This window comes from Peromyscus californicus, unplaced genomic scaffold (genome assembly GCF_007827085.1).
Source record: "Peromyscus californicus insignis strain IS unplaced genomic scaffold, ASM782708v3 Scaffold_7__1_contigs__length_154581171, whole genome shotgun sequence".
Taxonomy (NCBI): Eukaryota; Metazoa; Chordata; class Mammalia; order Rodentia; family Cricetidae; genus Peromyscus; species Peromyscus californicus.
In genome coordinates, this window is record NW_026294595.1 from 138,030,475 (window position 1) to 138,050,040 (window position 19,566).

At 44.4% G+C, this 19,566-nt stretch overlaps 1 protein-coding gene across 2 annotated transcripts; it reads right to left on the reverse strand.

Annotated features, from left to right (window-relative positions):
* Positions 1 to 4,792: 4,792 nt before the first annotated feature.
* Oser1 (oxidative stress responsive serine rich 1) lies at positions 4,793 to 18,827 on the reverse strand. Of its 2 annotated transcripts, none has more exons than XM_052725217.1 (4): positions 18,695 to 18,827; positions 14,883 to 14,999; positions 10,651 to 10,764; positions 4,793 to 6,057 (listed from the first exon to the last, which is right to left on the reverse strand). In XM_052725217.1, exons 2-4 carry the CDS (start codon positions 14,957 to 14,959, stop codon positions 5,376 to 5,378), a joined length of 873 nt encoding a protein of 290 aa, XP_052581177.1. In that variant the 5' UTR covers positions 14,960 to 14,999; positions 18,695 to 18,827; the 3' UTR covers positions 4,793 to 5,375. The 2 variants fall into 2 exon arrangements, with proteins under 2 accessions (XP_052581177.1, XP_052581178.1); XM_052725218.1 differs by lacking the exon at positions 18,695 to 18,827 and adding an exon at positions 15,520 to 15,634.
* Between the last annotated feature and the right edge of the window lie 739 nt (positions 18,828 to 19,566).

Consider the following 19,566-nt stretch of genomic DNA (forward strand, 5'->3'; position numbering starts at 1 on the left):
CCCTGTTCACCCCTAGTAGCTCCCTGTGATGAATCCCTGCCAGAAGAATCACCTACAATCTAAATACTAACTACCTTGACATTTCAGCACTCTATTCCTTCATGATCACCCTGTGGTTTTGCTCCTGATAGACCACATCACTAATAAAGGAACACTTTGATCTTGTAAAAACAAAATTCAGATTGCAGAATTTGGCACTGGCCTTATTTGGCACCCAGCTATGGATGAGCTTTCAGGCAAGCTGTGGCTTTTTTTTTTTCCCCAAAAAAACAAACAAAAAAAATTAATCCTGTGACTTTTGGGGAAAGCACGCCCTCTTGTGGTTATGTGTGTATTATAACAGACTTTCCTTAGATAAAGTTCTCCAAACTGGTTTTAAAGCTGTATGGGGTTGGAGAGATGGCTCAGCAGTTCAAAGCAACCATTGCTCTTGCAAAGGGCCTAATTTCGAGTCCTAGTACCCACCTAGCTCACAATCATCCCTGTAATGCCAGTTCCAGAGGATCTGATCCCTTACACACTGTATGTATATGATGTGCAGGCAAAATATTCACACACACAAGATAAATCTTGGGGGGGGGGGGGGGGATCTGTGTCTTCCCGGGATTTTTGCCACTGTCTGGCTCTGTGTCCTGAGAGGCAGTCTGTGGTGGTATTGTGTTCCCCAAAATATTGTGTACCCTAATAAACTTATCTGGGGTCAGAGACAGAACAGCCACTAGATCAAAGACTAGAAAATGGTGGCACTCACACCTTTAATCCTAGCATTCCAGAGGCACAAATTCGTCTTGATCTCTGTTGAGTTCAAGGCCACACTGGAAACAGCCAAGTATGGTGACTCACGCCTTTAATCTCAGAAAGCGAGCCTTTAATCCCAGGGAGTGATGGCAAAAACAGAAAGATATATAAGGCGTGAGGGCCAGAAACTAGAAGCATTTGGCTGGTTAAGCTTTTAGGTTTTGAGCAGCACAGTTCAGCTGAGATCCATTTGGATATGGGGACTCAGAAGCTTCCAGTCTGAGGAAACAAGACCAGCTGAGAAGTTGGCCAGGTGAGGTTAGCTGTGGCTTGTTCTGTCTCTCTGACCATCCAGCATTTCACCCCAATACCTGGCCCCGGGTTTGATTTTATTAATAAGAACTTTTAAGATTCCTGCTACAGCCGTCACCCCTTCCTCACTTCCTTCTGTTTTTCACATAGGGCTGCCTCCGGGGGAGCCCAGAATGGAGGGAACCTAAGAAGAGGTGGAGTTGAATTCTGAAGCGAGGGGAGGGGAGCCCACGTTCCCATGGAACTTTTTTGCATAGTGGCTGGGTCAGCACCTCTCCCCAAGGTCTGGCTTCTCCCAGACCCCTGTGCAAAGCACGATTCCTTGTTCTACTGTATAAATACTTGCTATGTTCGTGTCTCACAGCCCTCACGTCTGCAGTGGCTGCCCCTCCGTCCCCTTTCATGTGTGCAGCTGAGGCTTGTTAAAACTGCTTTTTCAGTTGACTGAGTAACCTTTGGTTAGCCTCAACACGCTCCTGCCCTTTCCCTGACGATTGTACCTGGAACTTTTCTTTTTTGAGACAAGGTTTCACAATGTTGCCCTGGCTGGCCCTAGAAATCCTGGGCTCAAACTATCCTCCTGCCTCAGCCTCCTGAGTAGAGAGCACAGTTGTCTATTACTGTGCCTAGCACTTACTTGAATGTATGCATGTGCACTCACATGTGTGTGCTTTACACTTAGCTAAAACCCTGAGCCCACTTTTGTCCACTTTTAAATTACATCTACTTCTTTGTGTGTGTACACATTGTGTATGGCACAGTGCACGTGGAGGCCAGAGGATAACTTTGAGGAGTTGGTTTTCTTCTTCCACTACATGGGTCCCAAGGACTTAGGTCATCAGCTGTGGTGGCAAGGGCCTTTACCCCAAGCCATCTTGCCTGCACCTCTGATACACTCACTGCCTAAGTGTTCTCTTCTTAAGTCTTTAAAAAACTTTTTGTTGTTTTGAGACAGGGTTTCTCTGTTTAGCCCTGGCTGTCCTAGATCTCAATCTATAGACCAGGCTGGCCTCAAACTCAAGAGATCCACTTACCTCTGCCTCCAGAGTACTGGGACTAAAGGTGTGTGCCACCACTGCCTGGCAAAACATTTTTTTTTTCCTTAAATTGTTTATTTCAAATAGGTCTTTCTAGCAGTTTCAGGCCTCACCCCCACAAAAAAAATGAGCAGAAAGTACAGCATTCACACAAACTACTCCTAATTTCTTCTATTAAAATCTTATACTAGCATCATTTTTAAAATTCCATATATTGGTAGCTCCTGAATTTGGCTCTCCAGCTGTGCCTCTCCTCCTGATTTCAGGAATTATGCAAGCCCCCACTCAACTGCTCTACACAGCTAATAAATATCAGACAAGAACAAAACCCAATTTCCAACCCCCCTCCCAAATCCGTACCAGCTCTTCTTAAAAGCTGCCAGAATATTCTTAATTCCTATCTTCCTCACACCCTTGAATTAGGTCTCTCTTCTACTCTACCTTAATTCCAGAACGTTCCCCCCCACTATCAGCTATCCAGCCACTAGAAGCTACAAACTTCCCAATAATCCTCTGTAGCCAGTGTTCGGGTCCCCATGCTGCATGTCTGCAACCCCAAAACTTGAAGGCTGAAGGTGGGAGTCTAAGCCACTAGGCCTACAGTGTGAGACCCTGTCTTCAAACTTGTCTCTTCCTGTCTCCTTCCCTTGCAGCACCCCCCCCCCCCCCCCCCCCCCCGAAATGGCTATCTCACTCACTAGGAGCCAAAGCTTTTCAAACTACCCACTGGTTATCCACAAACTGACCCCACCCCACCCCTTTGACCTCACTTGCTCGAGCAACCTTCAGATTCTAGTGGTTCTGTCCGTCATGAGTACTGTTCCTCAACTGTCCATACAGCTCACTTTGTTTCCTTCAGGGCCAACACCACGTTAGCATAAACACTTCTGGGCCTGAAATGCAACAGAAATCCCACCTCCCTACCCCAACCCTTCCTATCTCCTAATCCTTTTCCAATCCATAACCACTTACATTCACCTTTCCCCACTGATAAGGACTTTGTTCTGCCTACTGTTGTATTCCCAGCCCCTGGAACAATGTGACTGCTTGTGCTAAAAGAAATACCCACAATGACTGCTTAGAGTGCCAAAATAAAAGCCCGTGGAAACTAGGTTCTAGTTCTTCAGTCATCACTGAATCCTCTTCTCAGGACCTATCAAATTAGTTTGGTAAACCACCCACATGGCCCCTAGGCCCTTTGGCAAAGGTCCAGTGATGAGTCACATCCACAAAGATCAAATGCTCTCATGAAGGACACTAAATTGAAATTTGCCCAATTGCATGAGCAGGGTAATTTTTAACCTCAGGATTCATGTTCGTACTCGTTAAGACAGGGTCTTGGTTTGTAGCCCAGGCTGGCCCTGAACTCTTGAGTCCTCCCCAGTTGTAATTACAAGTGTGAGATGACACCCCAGCAAGTAACTGTTGGCTTATTCCCACAAATCTGAAATTTCTAAGCTCTGATCTGACCCCTTCAGGAAGTTACTAGGTCAGTGGGACTCTTCCTTTATAAAACAGAATGAAGACTTGGGAATGCGTCTGAATTCATTTTAAGTCACTTGCTAACTACAAATACTTCCCCCCCAGATAAGACCAACACTACTTGTTGGACTGGAATCCTTACACTCAATCAATACCCTCTGTAAGTGGCTCTCTGTGGTCTGGGAACCCCTGGAACCTGGACCTTTTGAGGACTCGGAAAGGTCCGTTTTCATGGCACTGAGACATTCACTCTTAGAGGTGCCCAAGTTCCTGGTGATCAGCTCATTTACGGTCTCCTGAGAGAATACAGGCAGCAGATGTCCTGGAATCCCAACATTATAGAGATGTGCAAAACCAATTGCCTTGTCCTGAGAAAGCTGCCTGAAGATGTACAAAACAGTACACTGTCTGTCACCACCAGTGCCACTCTCAGCATTGAGTGCCACGGCAGCACCTGGCTCCTTGCCCGAGTGATAGCCTTTTCTTTACTAGATGTGCACTAAGCTAGCAGCCGTCTTCCAAAGCTTAGATTCTAGACTTTTCTAATACGTTTCTTACTTCTCCCAAGTGCAAATGACTCATCTGTGAAGTAAAGATCCTCTATCCTGAGGCAAGCCTAGGGCCAATGAGGTGAACAGCAAAGGCTTACCCTGCAATCCAAATGAAACAAACTTCCTATTATCTTCCCATGACTGGACGTTTTCACAATTGGTAGGTATGCATAATGCAAATTAAAATAGAAGCTACAAGGCACGTATAAAATGTGAAACCAGGCCAGCACGGTGGAGCACACCTTTGATTCCAGCACTCAGGAGACAGAGGCCAGTCTGGTTTACAGAGGAAGTACCAGGATAGCCAGAACTACATAGAAAAACCCTGTCTTGGGGAAGGAAAAAAAAGAGAAACCAAATCACCTGAGAAAGGTAAGGATTCACCCTCCCAGTTAAAGCGAGCTCAGGCCCTTTAACCAAACTTTGGAGGGGATTTTACAATGATTCATCCACCAGAGTGTATCAGGATAAGTATGAAATCCTCTTCAGGGATTGTGGGTAGGAGATGACAAACATCTAGAACATATGAGAGGCACAAGACCTGTATTAGAATTGGCTGCAAGATACACATCACAAACACCAGAGAGGGAGACGACACACTTTCACACATACCTCAAATACTTAGCAGCAGCACTTTAAACAGCTTGAGAAACAACACACCATACCTCTGGATAACAGCACCAGCGGGGGTTTATTTAGTGATAGTAAGGTTAATGACTCCCTCAAACAATATGGGACAGGCCACCTGGTTTATTCAAACTGAATCTAAACCTTAGATCTGACTCAACAGTAACATAAGAAATCTTTAATAACACAAACCCGTGTTAAACCAAAGACAGTTTAAATGAGTCTTAAAAGCTCTACTACCGGTGGGCTGGCATCTACAACATGAGTGTTCAGTTCAGTTACAAAAGCACATTGGAGTTTCTTGGCTGCCACATCTTAAGCAGGTCTGAAATATGCCGTCTTACAAGCATTTCATACATCCCCACTGCTGCCAGTCTCCAGTCAGTATGGTTTCTTCAGCCCTCAGAGCATTTTTTGGAGAGATTTTCTTTGACCTGCTTGCCTTAATGGGTACGTAAGAACTCAGTAAACTGACATAATGAAGATTAACTGAGATGCCAAGAGTTTTTATTGCAAGCACAGTGAGCAAAAAGAGATGTCTTCTCACAGAGTGGCCACCAGGTCTGCCGTTAACTAAACCTCTGACAACCTTTCATTGGTTTAAAGCACACGAATCAGCTTCTCGTTATCAGGTGTACATCATCTCTGCCATGTGGGACATTTTCTTAGGGATATACAAGTAATACTCCATGTAGCCTGATAGGTCCTCAATGGTCACATCATCCACATAGACACGCGCTTGCTCGGAACAGGATCGAGGGGAGCCAGACAGAGTTCTGGTGTGCAGTGATGGAGAGTAGTCCTCAAGTGATCTTCGTTCTGGGGCCAAAGGAGGGACATTCTGCAGACCGGAAAAGGAATACACTTCCATATCCTGCCATCTCTTGCACTGGCACTCCTTGCCTACACACGCACATGGCTTGCCCTGGCTTAGCTTGGAAACGGATCGAAAGTCAGAGAGATCACTGGCCGTAAGACTTTCTTGGGAGACTTGGGTAGCATCAGAGGGCTCTTCTGTTTTACTCTCTGATGGGAGCCTTGGAACCAAACTTCTCAGAGGCTCAATGCCTGCCCCTGTGTGATTAACATCAAGAGAAGTAGAGGTCTCTCCTGCATTGAACTCTTTGGGGCTTGCAATTCCCAGCCCACTGCTGCTGTCGGGTGGCTCAGTCTGGCTTCTGTGCTTGAGCTGGCAGCTGGGAGATGCTGTTGTGCTGCAATGTATGAACTTGGGAGGATGAAGGACAGGAGACTTAGAGCGTCGACGACGCTGGGTTCTCACTGCTCCTCGTGAAGACTTTCTTGTAGACCTACAAGAGAAAAACACACAAGAAGATGCGGAGATATAGAGTCCTCCTGAGAGAGGTCATATGACAGCTGGAAACAGACCTCTGGGTGTAAGGTCATGAATGCCTCCATTCTCAAACTGCTTTAAGTCTTTGTCTCAAATGTTCAGCAACCCTAACTAGCAATCTGTAGAAACAAGTGAGGTAACACAACATCTTCCATGCTCGGCTTCTGGGTGTGGGAGAAGCAGATAAAAGCTGATGCAGTTCCCTCAGGCAGAATGTGGCTCCAGCACCAAGGCTAATGCTACAAAAGCCACTGTGCCAGTACTATCAAGCAAGGCATCAGCATTACAAATCACTTCTATCACTGGCAACAGCCAGCAAGAACAAACAATAACAGTAACACAGAACTGGGGAGCTGGCTCAGTCAGTGAAGTACTGGCCACGCTAGCACCCATGTAAATAAGCCAGGTGCAGTGGCATGCACCTCTAATTCCAGTGCTAGAAGGCAGGAAGATCCCTGGGACTTGCCCAGCCAGTCCAGACAAGTTAGGGGAGCTCCAGATTCAGAGATTTTACCTCAAAAAAAAAAAAAAAAAAAAAAAAAACCAGGGGGAAAGCAATTGAGGAAGACAAACAATATGAACCTCTGCTCTTCACATGTACTGAGTGCACATAGACACACAGAAATATTCTCATTCATATTCTCTCTCTCCTTCTCTCCCCGCTTTCTCCCTCCCCATCAGGATTTGGTGTCCCTGAAATTTCCAGAAACTGAGAATTATTAGATGCACTATATAGCTACTTACAAAACATTTAAATACAAAACTGAACGAGGAAAAGGAGACTTAAAACTGCCAAGCAAAATTGGGGGGGAGATGGGGGACGGGACAGCAGGACTTAAAACATGGTTTAAAAAAACAGCTTTTTATTTATTTGGGGGTACACATATGAAGGATATCTTTTGGGAGTTGGCTCTCTCCTTCCACCATGTGGATCCCAGAATTCGAACTTGGAGCTTTGGGCTTGGCAGTGCTAAAGTACCTTTACCCACTAAGTCATCTTCATGGCCCTGATACGGAACTTTAAGAAATAAAAATCACACTGGGTGTGGTGACACACACATTTAATCCCAGCTCTCTGGGAAGCAGACAGGAGGACAACTGAGTTTGAGGCCAATCTGTCTAAATAGTGAACTACAGAACAGCCAGGACTACATCTTGACCCTGTCTCAAAGGAAGTTGGGTGGGGGTGGGGGGTGGGGGGGGAGAGAGTAGGGATGAGAGAAAGAGATGGAGGGGGTGGAGAGATGAACTGGGCAGGAAACACACACCTGTAACCCCAGCCCCTAGGAGCTAGAGGAAGGATTGTGAGCTCGAGACCAGCCTGAGTTACAATGAGACCTTATTAAAACAGAAAGGGAAAATAAAACTGCATTTGGAATTAAATGGAACAGGCTAAATACAATACTGCTATGAGAATTACTGAACAGGAAGATAAATCTATTTATTACAAGGGTCAGGAAACTGCACCCTCTAGAGTAATTTAAATCTGTCCCTCTACTTGCTTGTTAGGGGTGGGACACTTGGGTCAAGCCACAAGCCTCACACATGCTCAGCATGTACTTTGACCCCTTGTTTTTGCAGAGCATGTGGACACTGCCCACAGTGGGCTACAACTGAAAGCCATGGAGATGAATCTGAGGTGACCCTTCACTCCTCTTCTCCCCCGCTTTCTCCTCTCCCACTTTCTGGGGCCTACCAAGCTACCATCTACAAGTTGGGACCTGCTGGGCATTGAGAGGTTTAAGAATCCAACCAGGACAAGAGAGATGACTCTGGGTATAAGCCTGTAACAAACAGGCTTCAACCGCTAGAATCCATGTAGACATAGAGAACCAACTCCCCAGGATTGTCCTGTGACTTCTACACGTGTGCTATGGTACATGCCCATATCCGCACGTATACAAACAAATAATAAAAAATAAAAAAATCCAACAGCATCACAAAATCTGAACGCTAGAAGAGCACACTAGGAGATGTGCGTATTTCACACAGCGTAAATGGACTCTGGAGCTGCCCCTTACCACCCACTCCAGCAGAACCCCACCAGGCTGACCACTTCATCTTGAAACTGCCTGAGCAACTGAACAAGAAGAGCCAACCAGGATGACTACGGCAGCAGTGAGCAGCTTTCTCTTCCTGTAAGCTCCAACACAAACTCCTCAGCTTTAGCCTCTTGGCCTCCAAATCCTAAAATATTTATTGGGTCTGTCTGTCCATCCCTCCCTCCCTGACTCCCCACCCCCTGGTTTTTTGAGACAGTGCCTCACTGTAGATCAAGGCAGGCCTCAATCTGGAAATTCTTTCTCAGTCTCTCAAGTGCTGAGACTACAGTTGTGCTTACCACGTCACTCTATAAAGGGTCTGCTAATCTGTGGCCTAAAAGGTACTAGAGAAATGGGGGGGGGGGGGGGGGGGCATCACATACAGGTTGTCAATCTAACAGAAGAGGACTAAATCTAGAGTCTGTTTTAAGATACAGAAAGGCCTGAACAACATGACTTAGCCATGGAGTGCCCACATAGCCGCAGAGTACCCCAGGTTTAACCCTCAGGGCCACAGAGGGAACAGTCAATGGAAGAAGACCTGATTTAGAAAATCATGGCTAAAATCTTAAAAGCAAAATATTTACACTGACGGCAGAGTCCTTTCAATAGCAGCAGAGAAGACAACAGAGCCAGACCACAACAAGCCCGGAAAGTGCTAAACAACTGCCTACGTAGAAACAACCATTTCAGATACAGCCAATCTATCTTCAAAACAAAGATGAAATAAAGGTATTCTCAGATAAAGCAAAATATAATTGTTACCAAACTTGGGGTCATGATCTGTGCCCAAGAGGCCAGGTTCTATCCTTAAGACAATTAAGCTGGGCGGTGGTGGCGCACGCCTGTAATCCCAGCACTCGGGAGGCAGAGCCAGGTGGATCTCTGTGAGTTCGAGGCCAGCCTGGTCTACAGAGCTAGTCCAGGAAAGGCACAAAGCTACAGAGAAACCCTGTCTCGAAAAACCAAAAATAAAAAAAAAAAGACAATTAAAATTAATAATAAAAAGCAGAAAAATGACATTCATTCAATGTGGCCACATTGGGAAGAAGGGCAAAGTATTTACTAACAGGGCACAATATTATATAATTTCAGAGGTAACCATTCATAACTATTTGCAGTGCTGGGGAATGGACAATTGCTTCTCATTCTAGGCAAACACACCACAACTGAGCTATCAGACAGCCAAGGGGAATCATTCAAAGCCACTCTACACAAAGAGCAACGCAGAGCCTTATTTACCAACAGACTTTCACCAAGAAAAAAATGAGGTTGTATGTGGCAAGGTCTAGAGTACAAGAATCGTGAGCAAAGAAACTAAAAATGCAAACAAAATACAGACAAATTAACACTAGAGTAAGGATGAACCCTAACCTGTGAGATTAAAGTAGAACAGGATTGGCATACTGAATAACCGCATCATGGAAGGCAGACAATCAAGTACCAACGTGATTTATAAAACTAACTCTGGCCTTTTTATCAAAAGCTTGACAGTAAAATTTCAAAGCCAACTACTTAAAAAACAAAGCTGAATACCGTCTAATTAGTAGAGGTAAAAAACGCAATTTTTTCAAATCATTTTTAAAGGACAAAGAGGAAGGGGAAGTAGGTAAGGAGGGAAAACAGAAAGTCTAACAACACTGTGCATGGTCCCTAATAGGGGAAGGAAGGAGTACTGCCCAAGAATTCAAAGTCAGCTTGGGATACACGGGAATTTTAGAATAGCCTGGGCTATAGAGTGAGATTTCATGTCTCAAAAATAAAAGATTTTGGGGGCTGAAGAGATGGATCAGTGGTTAAGAGCACTGACTGCTCTTCCAGAGGACCCAGGTTCAATTCCTAACACCCACATGGCAGCTTACAACTGTCTATAACTCCAGTTAAAGGAGATACAACACCCATAGCAAAACACCAACACATAAAATAAAATAAATTTAAAAAAAAAATTTTTTAAGATTTTTTTAGAAATTGTAAAATAAATTAAAATGGCAGACATGCAAATATACCAATTATCAGAATAAATGCACTAAACAAAGCAAAATAAAAAAAGAAAAATGCCCTGATTAGACTGAATAAAGAACAAGACAGAATCAGCCACAGGCTATTTCTGAGATACCAACAACCTAAAAGCAGAGTGATTAAAAAGCCAGGAAAGAAATACACTGGTCGCACACTGGCAAAAAACAGGACTAGTAACACTAATTCCAGACAAAGCAGACCTCAGGACAAAAGTCACTGCAATATCACATAATAATAAGGCTGGGGATATAGCTCAGTTGCGAAGTGTGCTTAGCCAGCATGCACCAGCTGACACATGGGAAGCTATTGCCCAGGCCAAAGAGATGGCTTAGCACAAAGGTGTTTAAAACCAACCTGAGTTTGATCCCTGAAATACTATGGTGGAGAACCAACTCTTATGAGTTGTCCTTTGATTTCTATACACACTCCTTGGCAGGTACCACACCCCAAGTAAATAACTGTAATTTAAGGGGAGGGGGCACTCTTACCCATGCCAACTGTCTTTAGATGCACACGCAGTTTTAGGTTTGGTGTCGTCTGTTGCTGCTCTGACTGATGCTCTGACACTCATGCCTTCTCCAACAGACAGAGACATGACGGACCTGAGGACAAGAACAAAGTTCACTATGATGGAAACTGTATCACAAGGGTAACTTTCTACCTCACTAATCCTAACATAACTCTGAGTGACTTATTTTCTTTCTCATTTATACTTCTCAAAAGTGTTCAGTTTTTAATGTAAATTTTCCCCCAAAACCAAACTGAAAAGATCCCTAAAAGCCCATGGCTGCAAAATCATAAACGAGAGAATGATCTCTAAGTATAACCAGCAGTGGGCTATAAATAGACTTTGGGCTGTTTCTCTGGGGCAGATCAAGTCTTCTATGTTCAGGGAGAATGTAAGTGACACTGACCACTTCTTTTACCTAAGAGGCACAGCCGTAAAAACTAAGATCAGGAACCTATCTCTAATAGTCAATTAGCAAATGATCCCATTTTGAACTATTTCACAACTTTTGGAAAAATTTTCCTCCTTTTGCAACTAGTCAATCTGAAATATTACTCAGAGTTAAATCGTTTAAAACTATACAAGTACAATGGGTTCCTAGAACATTTAAAAAAGAATCATCTGTACCCAGACTACCAACACCAGCATCTAGATATAAATCTTTCCAAAACACACATAGCACAAGAACCTCAGTTTGATCCTCAGAATCAACAAAAGTCAGGTGCAGTGGTGTGTGCCAGACAGTCAGCTTAGCCTACTTGGCAAGCTCCAGGCTAGTGAGATATTTTGTCTTAAAAACAAACCAAAACAGATGGAATAACATTCCACATTGTCATCTTCGCATGTGAAGATGCTCCTGCAGACACTCGAGCACACACACACCTCCATACACAGCCAAGCATGGTAGTGCTGGATTATAATTCTAGAGGCAGAGGCAGGAGGGTTGTGGAAGTTCAAGTCCAGCCTAGGCTATGTACAAAGAAAGGTAAAGGTCAGCCTGGGCTATCTAGTAAGGCCCTAAAAGTTCTTTTAATGACACGAGAGCATGTTTGGATCATCATAAGAGAACTGCAGTAAACGCCCATGTATGCCATGGTCTAAAACCCTATGCCTGCAATCACAGCATTCAGGAAGCCAAGGAAGATCACAAGCTTGAAATCAGCCTGGGCACAACAGCCAGACCTTGTCCATGTCTCAGAAAAACAGCAAACAAGCAAAAAAACCACATAGGCATTTTATATAAATGGTCTAGAGATTAAAGTAAATTGTGACTCTTACAATTATTTTATAGTCATATTAAAAGGTTTATTGTTTTATAACAAATACAAAGACATTGGCCCTGGTAAAACAAATACCACTGAAAATCAAAACCTGTTGAACAGGCTCAAGCTAAATTCCTGGCAAAGCTTAATGTGTCAGTCCTCAGCAGTCCCTTCAGAGGGTGTATGACAAGAGCATGGAACAATCAGAAACATATGCTGCGACTCCATGAGTCTTAATCTGCTTAGTCACATTACTGACTCATCTCTTCTACTCTTGGTTTTCTCAAATATTCTGTTCCTTCTTTCCATAATTTTAATAAAGGCATATCATATGCTACAAATATACAACTCCTTTAAAAGTTGTATTTTATTATCTATAATTTGTATCTGTGAATGGGCATGTCCATATGAACAGGGTATGTGCTTTTGAGTGCAGCCGTCTGCAGAGGCCAGAGGCATAGGATCTCCTTGGAGCAGCAGTTACAAACAGCTATGACATGGGTGCTGGGAGTTGAACTGTGGTCCTCTGAAAGAGCAGTATGTGCTTTTCACCCGAGCCCTGTCTCTAGCCCCCAAATGTGTAATTTGCAACCATAAACTACATGGATATTTTGCAAAACATTTTATAATGGTTTGAGTAACTTTTAGTGCCATCAACAGCTTAATTTTATTTTCAGCTTAATTTTACCTTCCAGTTTCTTTTTTCTTCCTTAAAGCAGGGTCTCTTTTATGTAGTCCTAGCTGTCCTAGAACTCCCTTGTAGACCAGGCCTCAGTACACAGAGATCTGCCTGCCTCCTGAATGCTGGGATTGAAGTTGTATGCCACAACACTGAGCTTACATTTCAATTTCTTAAAACATCAGAGAAAAGTCTGCATATGAAGAGTTACTTATAAAGGTTTATATACTAGAGGATTTGTATGCATTATGTGGCTATTTCTAGAATTTTCTTAGTTAAAAAAAGTCACATCCCAAATCACAAAGAATATACTAAATTAACAATCTAGAATTATGCCTTCCCGCTTTATTTCCTTTTTTTCTCAAAAAGGCTTACCAAGGGCTAGGGGATATAGCTCAGTAGCACAGCACACCATGAGCAAGGCCCCAAGTTCTATCCCCAGGACAGAGCACCCACATCAAAAACAAACCGACAATGGTAACAACAAAAAGACTGGTATGGTGGCACATGGACATAATTCCAGCACTCATGAGACTGAGAAAGGAGGATTATGATGGGGAGGCCAGTCTTGGATACTTAAGAAGACCTTGTCTCAAAAACACGTAACAGGGCTGGAGAGATGGCTCAGAGGTTAAGAGCACCGACTGCTCTTCCAGAGAGGTCCTGAGTTCAATTCCCAGCACCCACATGGTGGCTCACAACCATCTGTAATGAGATCTGGCGCCCTCTTCTGTGTACATAATAAATAAACAAATCTTTAAAAACAAACAAAAAAAGTGTATTTAAGTATTCATATGGCAAAAAAAAAACATGCTGGAAAAAAAACCTTGGGAAAGTGATACTTTCCTGAAGTACCAGTGAAGCAAATATGAACATCTTATCATCCACTGTGAAAATCTATCAGTATAAACACTCTAAGGTGGGCCAGAAACAGTGCTAGTCACAGGCAGGCAGCTATTAGCATCTATTTAGTTTTTACTTTGTAAAGTATTCCCATGTGTTCTGCAATGGATCACATGGAAGAATGGCTAAGAGCAGGTTCTGGAGCCAGACACTCTGGGTTCAAACTCTATCTGTAACTTCTACCAATAGAAAGTAACCCGATTTCGTGAGCAGCCTCTCTAAACTAAGACAATAGCAGTGTCTATCTACTACAAGACAGCAGAGAAGGTTAAATGTGCTCCTAGATGTGCCGAGGCCAAGAGTGAAATGCTGGGGACTAGGACTGTTATTACTACTACAGCGCTCAACTCCGAGCTTCCAGTGTTCAGTTTCCACTCATAAGCAGAAAAAAAAAAAGATCATAACCATTAACACTTGAGATTTCATCAGGCTTGGGGTCAGAAGAACTAGAGTAAGGAGAGATCTGACCAGCACACAGATGTTGGAAAGGGTGAAATACTAATACTTAAGAGAGCAACTGGTCTGTGGCTGTTCCATTTAGTTTGGTCAAAGGCTCTAAGACTATATTGGTCTTGGTAACAGACCCCTACTAAATACAGGCTTCCACTGAGAGATTCAGCAATTAGAGACTGTGAAATCAAGAATGTCTTCACAGACCTTTATTGGGCCAACTCACTTTTAGTTTAAAAAATAAAATTAAATACTGTGATTCCCTTGAGGTATATGAGAAGTCCCTGGTGGGATACTACTTGATTTAAGGCTTGATTAAATTAGGGAAGAGAGACTGCCTCAGAGTTAAGAAGAAACCAAAACACTCAACCTTAGAGTAAAAACCAACTACTGCTTTTCAAATTCAATCAAATATTTACAAAGAATTTGTCAAAGTCAAAGTATTACCATTTACTTACCCTAGGGTGAACAAAAAAGTCAGAGCCGGGCGGTGGTGGCGCACGCCTTTAATCCCAGCACTCGGGAGGCAGAGCCAGGCGGATCTCTGTGAGTTCGAGGCCAGCCTGGACTATCAAGTGAGTTCCAGGAAAGGCGCAAAGCTACACAGAGAAACCCTGTCTCGAAAAACCAAAAAAAAAAAAAAAAAAAGTCAGAAGAGCAACATTTTTTGTTTTTGTTTTTTTTTGAGACAGAGTTTCTCTGTGTAGTTTTGGTGCCTGTCCTGGATCTCACTCTATAGACCAGGCTGGCCTCAAACTCAGAGATCCTCCTGGCTCTGCCTCCGGAGTGCTGGGATTAAAGGCGTGCGCCTGTCACTGCCACCACCACCCAGCCCCAGAAGAGGAACATTTTAACCAAAAGGACTATTTAAATCCAGTAAATAAATAATCCCAAGTCATACATTACATATTCAATTACCCTGATGCGTCCACTCTTAGTTTCTTGAAAGCAGTTTGTAGGCTCTCCTCCTCTCCATCCTTAGCTTCAGATTTCATTGTGAAAGTTTCTGCACTCCTCTGGATGTTTCTGTGAATACTAAAAAGGAAATAAGAAAAGTGAAAATTGCTGGAATCAAAGAGTATATTTCCTTATACCATTACTGTTAAGAGGAAAACATCCTTTTATTTCTAAGCTGCAGTTTACATAACCAGACTATAGGGCTTATTTCTTAAGAAAATAAATGAAATAATATAAAAATATATACAAACTACCATAGAATTCAAACCACCTAATTAGTTGATGCCAACATCTTCTTACATTTTTTGGAAACAAAATCTAAAAGCTATGTTTCAGGCTGTAAAATGAGGGGAGAGGAGCTCCCTGATTGTACATGTATAGAAATCTATCAACAAAATTACCATTAGAGACAGCAGAAAGCTCAAATTGTGACACTCTAATTAAAAAGCTATGAGTATTTGCCTAGTCTGACCCTAACAATTCTAATTCTGACTCTATGATACACCACAGCACTTGTACAAAGCATTTTAACCAGTATCTCAAAAACCATGAAAAACAAGATGCTACTGTCGTCGTTAGAGCAGGAGTAGAGACTTACTTCAGTCATCACTGATCATTTCATACTCCACTCTGACTGTTAACTTTATTTGGTGTTTGCTATCTTGAAGTGCCACAGTCATTAAACAAGAACCGAAATCTGTACTGAAAACAAGTAAAGAAAGCAGAGCTTCTCTTTAGTTACAAGTAGGAGAAAATACAAAGAACACTGCTGTACAGATAGGACTCTGGCTCTTCTTAACCAACTAGTTCACTGCTTGACTTCCTCAATTTCTGCTCCTCTGATTTTCCATTTAAGCAAAGGAAGGAAATAAAGGATCATCAACTAAAGCAATAAGAAACACAAATAAGTCTTTTAATAAATTCTCAAATCTAATCTTCAAATTACCAAAGTACTAAATCTTGAACAAATGAACACACCAGCATCCAAAAGGGGAAAGGGAGGGAAGAAAAGACTAAAAAACAATAGAGAATTCTTTAAAGCCAAGGATATACTTTACCTTTATTTCTAACCTGGTACCCCCCTAGACCCACCCCCACCCCCCACCCCCAGGCACTCTCAGAGAGAGCAGTGCCTCTATGGATCCTTGGGTACTCTGATTCTAGATCAGCTTACTTCTCAGAAGTGAGTTGTATGTTATTGTGAGACCTCTACTATTCCAAAGGCCAAGATGTCACAATGTTGGACATTTATGTTTATGTTCAACCTCAAAGGACTTAGTTTTCACTTCAACATCAGAAGTCAACATAAACTCTCTCCACACATACTACTGTTTACTTAACCAGGTCATAAACACGAGGAAACCTAGTTTACATGACTGGAAGCTTCACGGGTCACTAACTGTACTGGAGTAGGACTCCTCCAATACACACTATTCTATACACTAGACGGAGGGCTGAGTTCTGGTAGGTCTTGAGTGCCTCACATCTACAAAGGTCTATCACGAGCTATAAACAAGTTTTTGTTGTTGTTTTTAGTTGGCTGGTTGGCTTTTGTTTTTTTCAAGACAGGGTTTTCTGTGTAGCCCTGGCTGTCCTGGAACTCCCTCTGTATATTATGCTGGCCTCGGAGTCATAGAGATCAGCTTGCCTCTGCCTACCGAGTGCTGGGATTAAAGTACTGTGCCACTATTGACCAGCTAGAAAGTGGTTTTTTACTTTTCTTTCTTTCTTTCTTTCTTTTTTTTCTAGACAGGGTTTCTCTGTGTAGTTTTGATGCCTGTCCTGGATCTCGCTCTGTAGACCAGACCAGGCTGGCCTTGAACTCACAGAGATCAGCCTGGCTCTGCCTCCTGAGTGCTGGGATTAAAGGCGTGCACCACCACACCCAAGGTTTGTTTGCTACCACAACTCCATTAAAGCTAGATTTATAAGGACGGATGAGATGGCTCAGAGGTGGATTTACAGGGACTGGTAGGAAGATGGCTTAAAAAGATGGCTCAAACAGTAAGGATGCATGCTGCTAAGCCTGACCATCTGAGTGTGTTTCCCAAAACTTGAGTAACACAAGGAAACAACTCCCTAGGTTGCCCTCTGACCTTCATATACAATACTCTCAGATACATAATGCATGTAAAAAATTTAATAAAGTGTGATTTATAGTTCTCTCAATCTGACTTCTGTGGCAACCAGTCAGTATTTTAAATACACATCAAGCTACATGTACAATGGTGAACATCACAGGCAGAAATCCATTCCTTTCACAAGTACTTCCAGAATTCCTAGCACTAAGTTGCATGCCACAACAGAGGCTGAACTGAACACAGGGGTCCTGGGAACCCCATTTCTGTAGGGATGGTGTCTCACTCCTGCCCTCCAGGATCTCATACTTGGCTAAGTTTTTCACCTAAGCCTGGAAACTTCTAATTACACGGTGCTGACATAATAGTATAACAGATGACCACCCTAAATGATAATACAAAAACAGATATATCATTAAAAACCAAAACATCCCCAAATAAAAGTCTGGCTACAGACCAAAACTTCGAGGATAAAGTATTGCCTAAACTGTTTTCAGACTTCCAGCATTGCATTATGATTGCTCATCTTTTTCCTCAGTTACTTTAACCCAGAGCAAAGGTGAGTAGTCTTAGGCTTAATTAACCTTGGGAGCTAGAGCTGAACATGCTTGTAATTACAAAAGGTTTATTATCTCCCCTATATTCCTAGCTTTCCATTCACAAAGCGTCAGCTCAACAGCTCTATATAACAGGTGACTGGTTTGCCTATCTTCATCAACATTTTATTTGTGAGACATACTTATTACCCCTTCACTGCACTGACTTCTGGAAGACTCCCCCAAAGGAGCTCAGACTTGAAAAAAGCCTGTATTATACAGAAGTTACTTCACAAGGTTTTAAGTCAAATCATAACCCAGTTTCTCTTTCCACAAATAGCGTATGCACAATCTTGTTTACTATTTTGAAGTTTTAACTAAGCCCTCCTTATGTTTCAAGTCCAATTCCTCGTTTTCAGTAGCCTGAAAGTAATCAGTGAAGGATTTGCACGCGCCCTCATAAAGTTAAAGCGAAGAAAATTTCTCAGACCTCTAGGAAGCATCTAGAGATGAAGCTCCGAGAAGAAAGCAAGCCCTATCCAGCAACCCTCCAGAACGGCCCTGATAGAATCAACCTGTCCCCAGGACAAAAACACATCCACACCTCTCTGGGCACACCCACTCAACCCCTCAAGTCGCAGGACTACAGGCAAAGCAACAAGTTCGTGCCTTTTTACCGAACTTGGGTCTGTCGAGGTTCAACAGGGTCGGCGGGGAAAGGTCAGAACCCGGGGACGACCCGAGCCAGGAGCTGTCACGGCTTTGGCCCTGCTCGCCCCGGCCAACCACCGACACGGAGAAGAGACTGGAGTGGAGCTGCGGCGCAGAGGACGCGGGAAGAGACGCGAGCCGAGCCACAGGAGGCAAAGAGGAGAGGAATGCGGCTCGCAGGGCGGGAAAAGGCGGGAAGGGGCAAAGGGCGGCAAGAAGGGCGAAAAGGGAAGCTGCGGCCGGCGCGGCCCGGATACCGCGGGAACGCAGGAAGGCGGGAAGCGAAGGCCGCGCACTCCAGGCCGCGGCGGACGAGGGCCAGGCCCGGCCAGGCAGTCGGCGCAGGGAGACGCTGCGACCGGACGGGAGGGCGGGACTCCGCCTCCCGAGGATGGGAGGCCGGGCGGACGCGACGCCCCGGCCCTGCCGGGCACGTCAGGCCACTCACCTCCTCGCAGCTAGGGTGCTCCTGGGGATCCGGCCCCGTCGGTTCTAAGCGTCTCTCCGCGACCGCCGCGTCTGACTGACCCGGATCCAAACCCCGCAGATAGGGCGGCCCGCGCCTTTAGAGTCGCACTGCGCCTGCGCCACGTAGGCTCGCGCCCCGCCCACTGCTCACGCTCCTCCCACCCCAGTGACTCGGCAGCGCCGCCGGCGGCAACTGCGCAGGCGTAAGGTGGCGGCCCCGCCTCTCGACGGCTCTGCTCCAACCCCTCTCCGAAGCACGTGCGTCTTAAGTCATTTCCTGTTATTCTTTTCGCTCCCTCCGCCCCCTGGCTTGGGTTCGCTCCCGGCAGGCTTTTGGGCGTGCCTACTTCCTCTTCTCTATCACGTGAATGCTTGACTTGGAGCACTTATCGAGCTCCCTGTTTTTGCATGGTGTCGCCTGGTTCCTTCTTCACCAGTTGAAGTCACAGCAAGGCAACGGGATTCGGCGGGCTGCGGGAGTGTTTGCGCCAGCCGAGGCTTTCGGAGACGCTCGGCGGAGTTTCTTAGATGCTAGAATCGAGGGCGCTTGCACTCGGGCTGCAACCCTCGCCACGGGCAATCACTTTGGGTCCGCAGAGAAGCCAAGAAGGTATTAATTGGACGAGGCCCAGGCGGTGGATGCCAGCCCGGAATTGAAATGGAAATGTTTTAGGTTTTTTGTTTGTTTGGTTGGTTTTTCGAGACAGAGTTTCTCTGTGTAGCTTTGGTGCCTGTCCTGCATCTCGCTCTGTAAACCAGCCTCGAATTCACAGAGATTCATCTGGCTCCGCCTCCCGAATTCTGGTATTAAAGGCGTGCGCCACCACCGCCCGGCTAGTTTGGTTTGTTTTG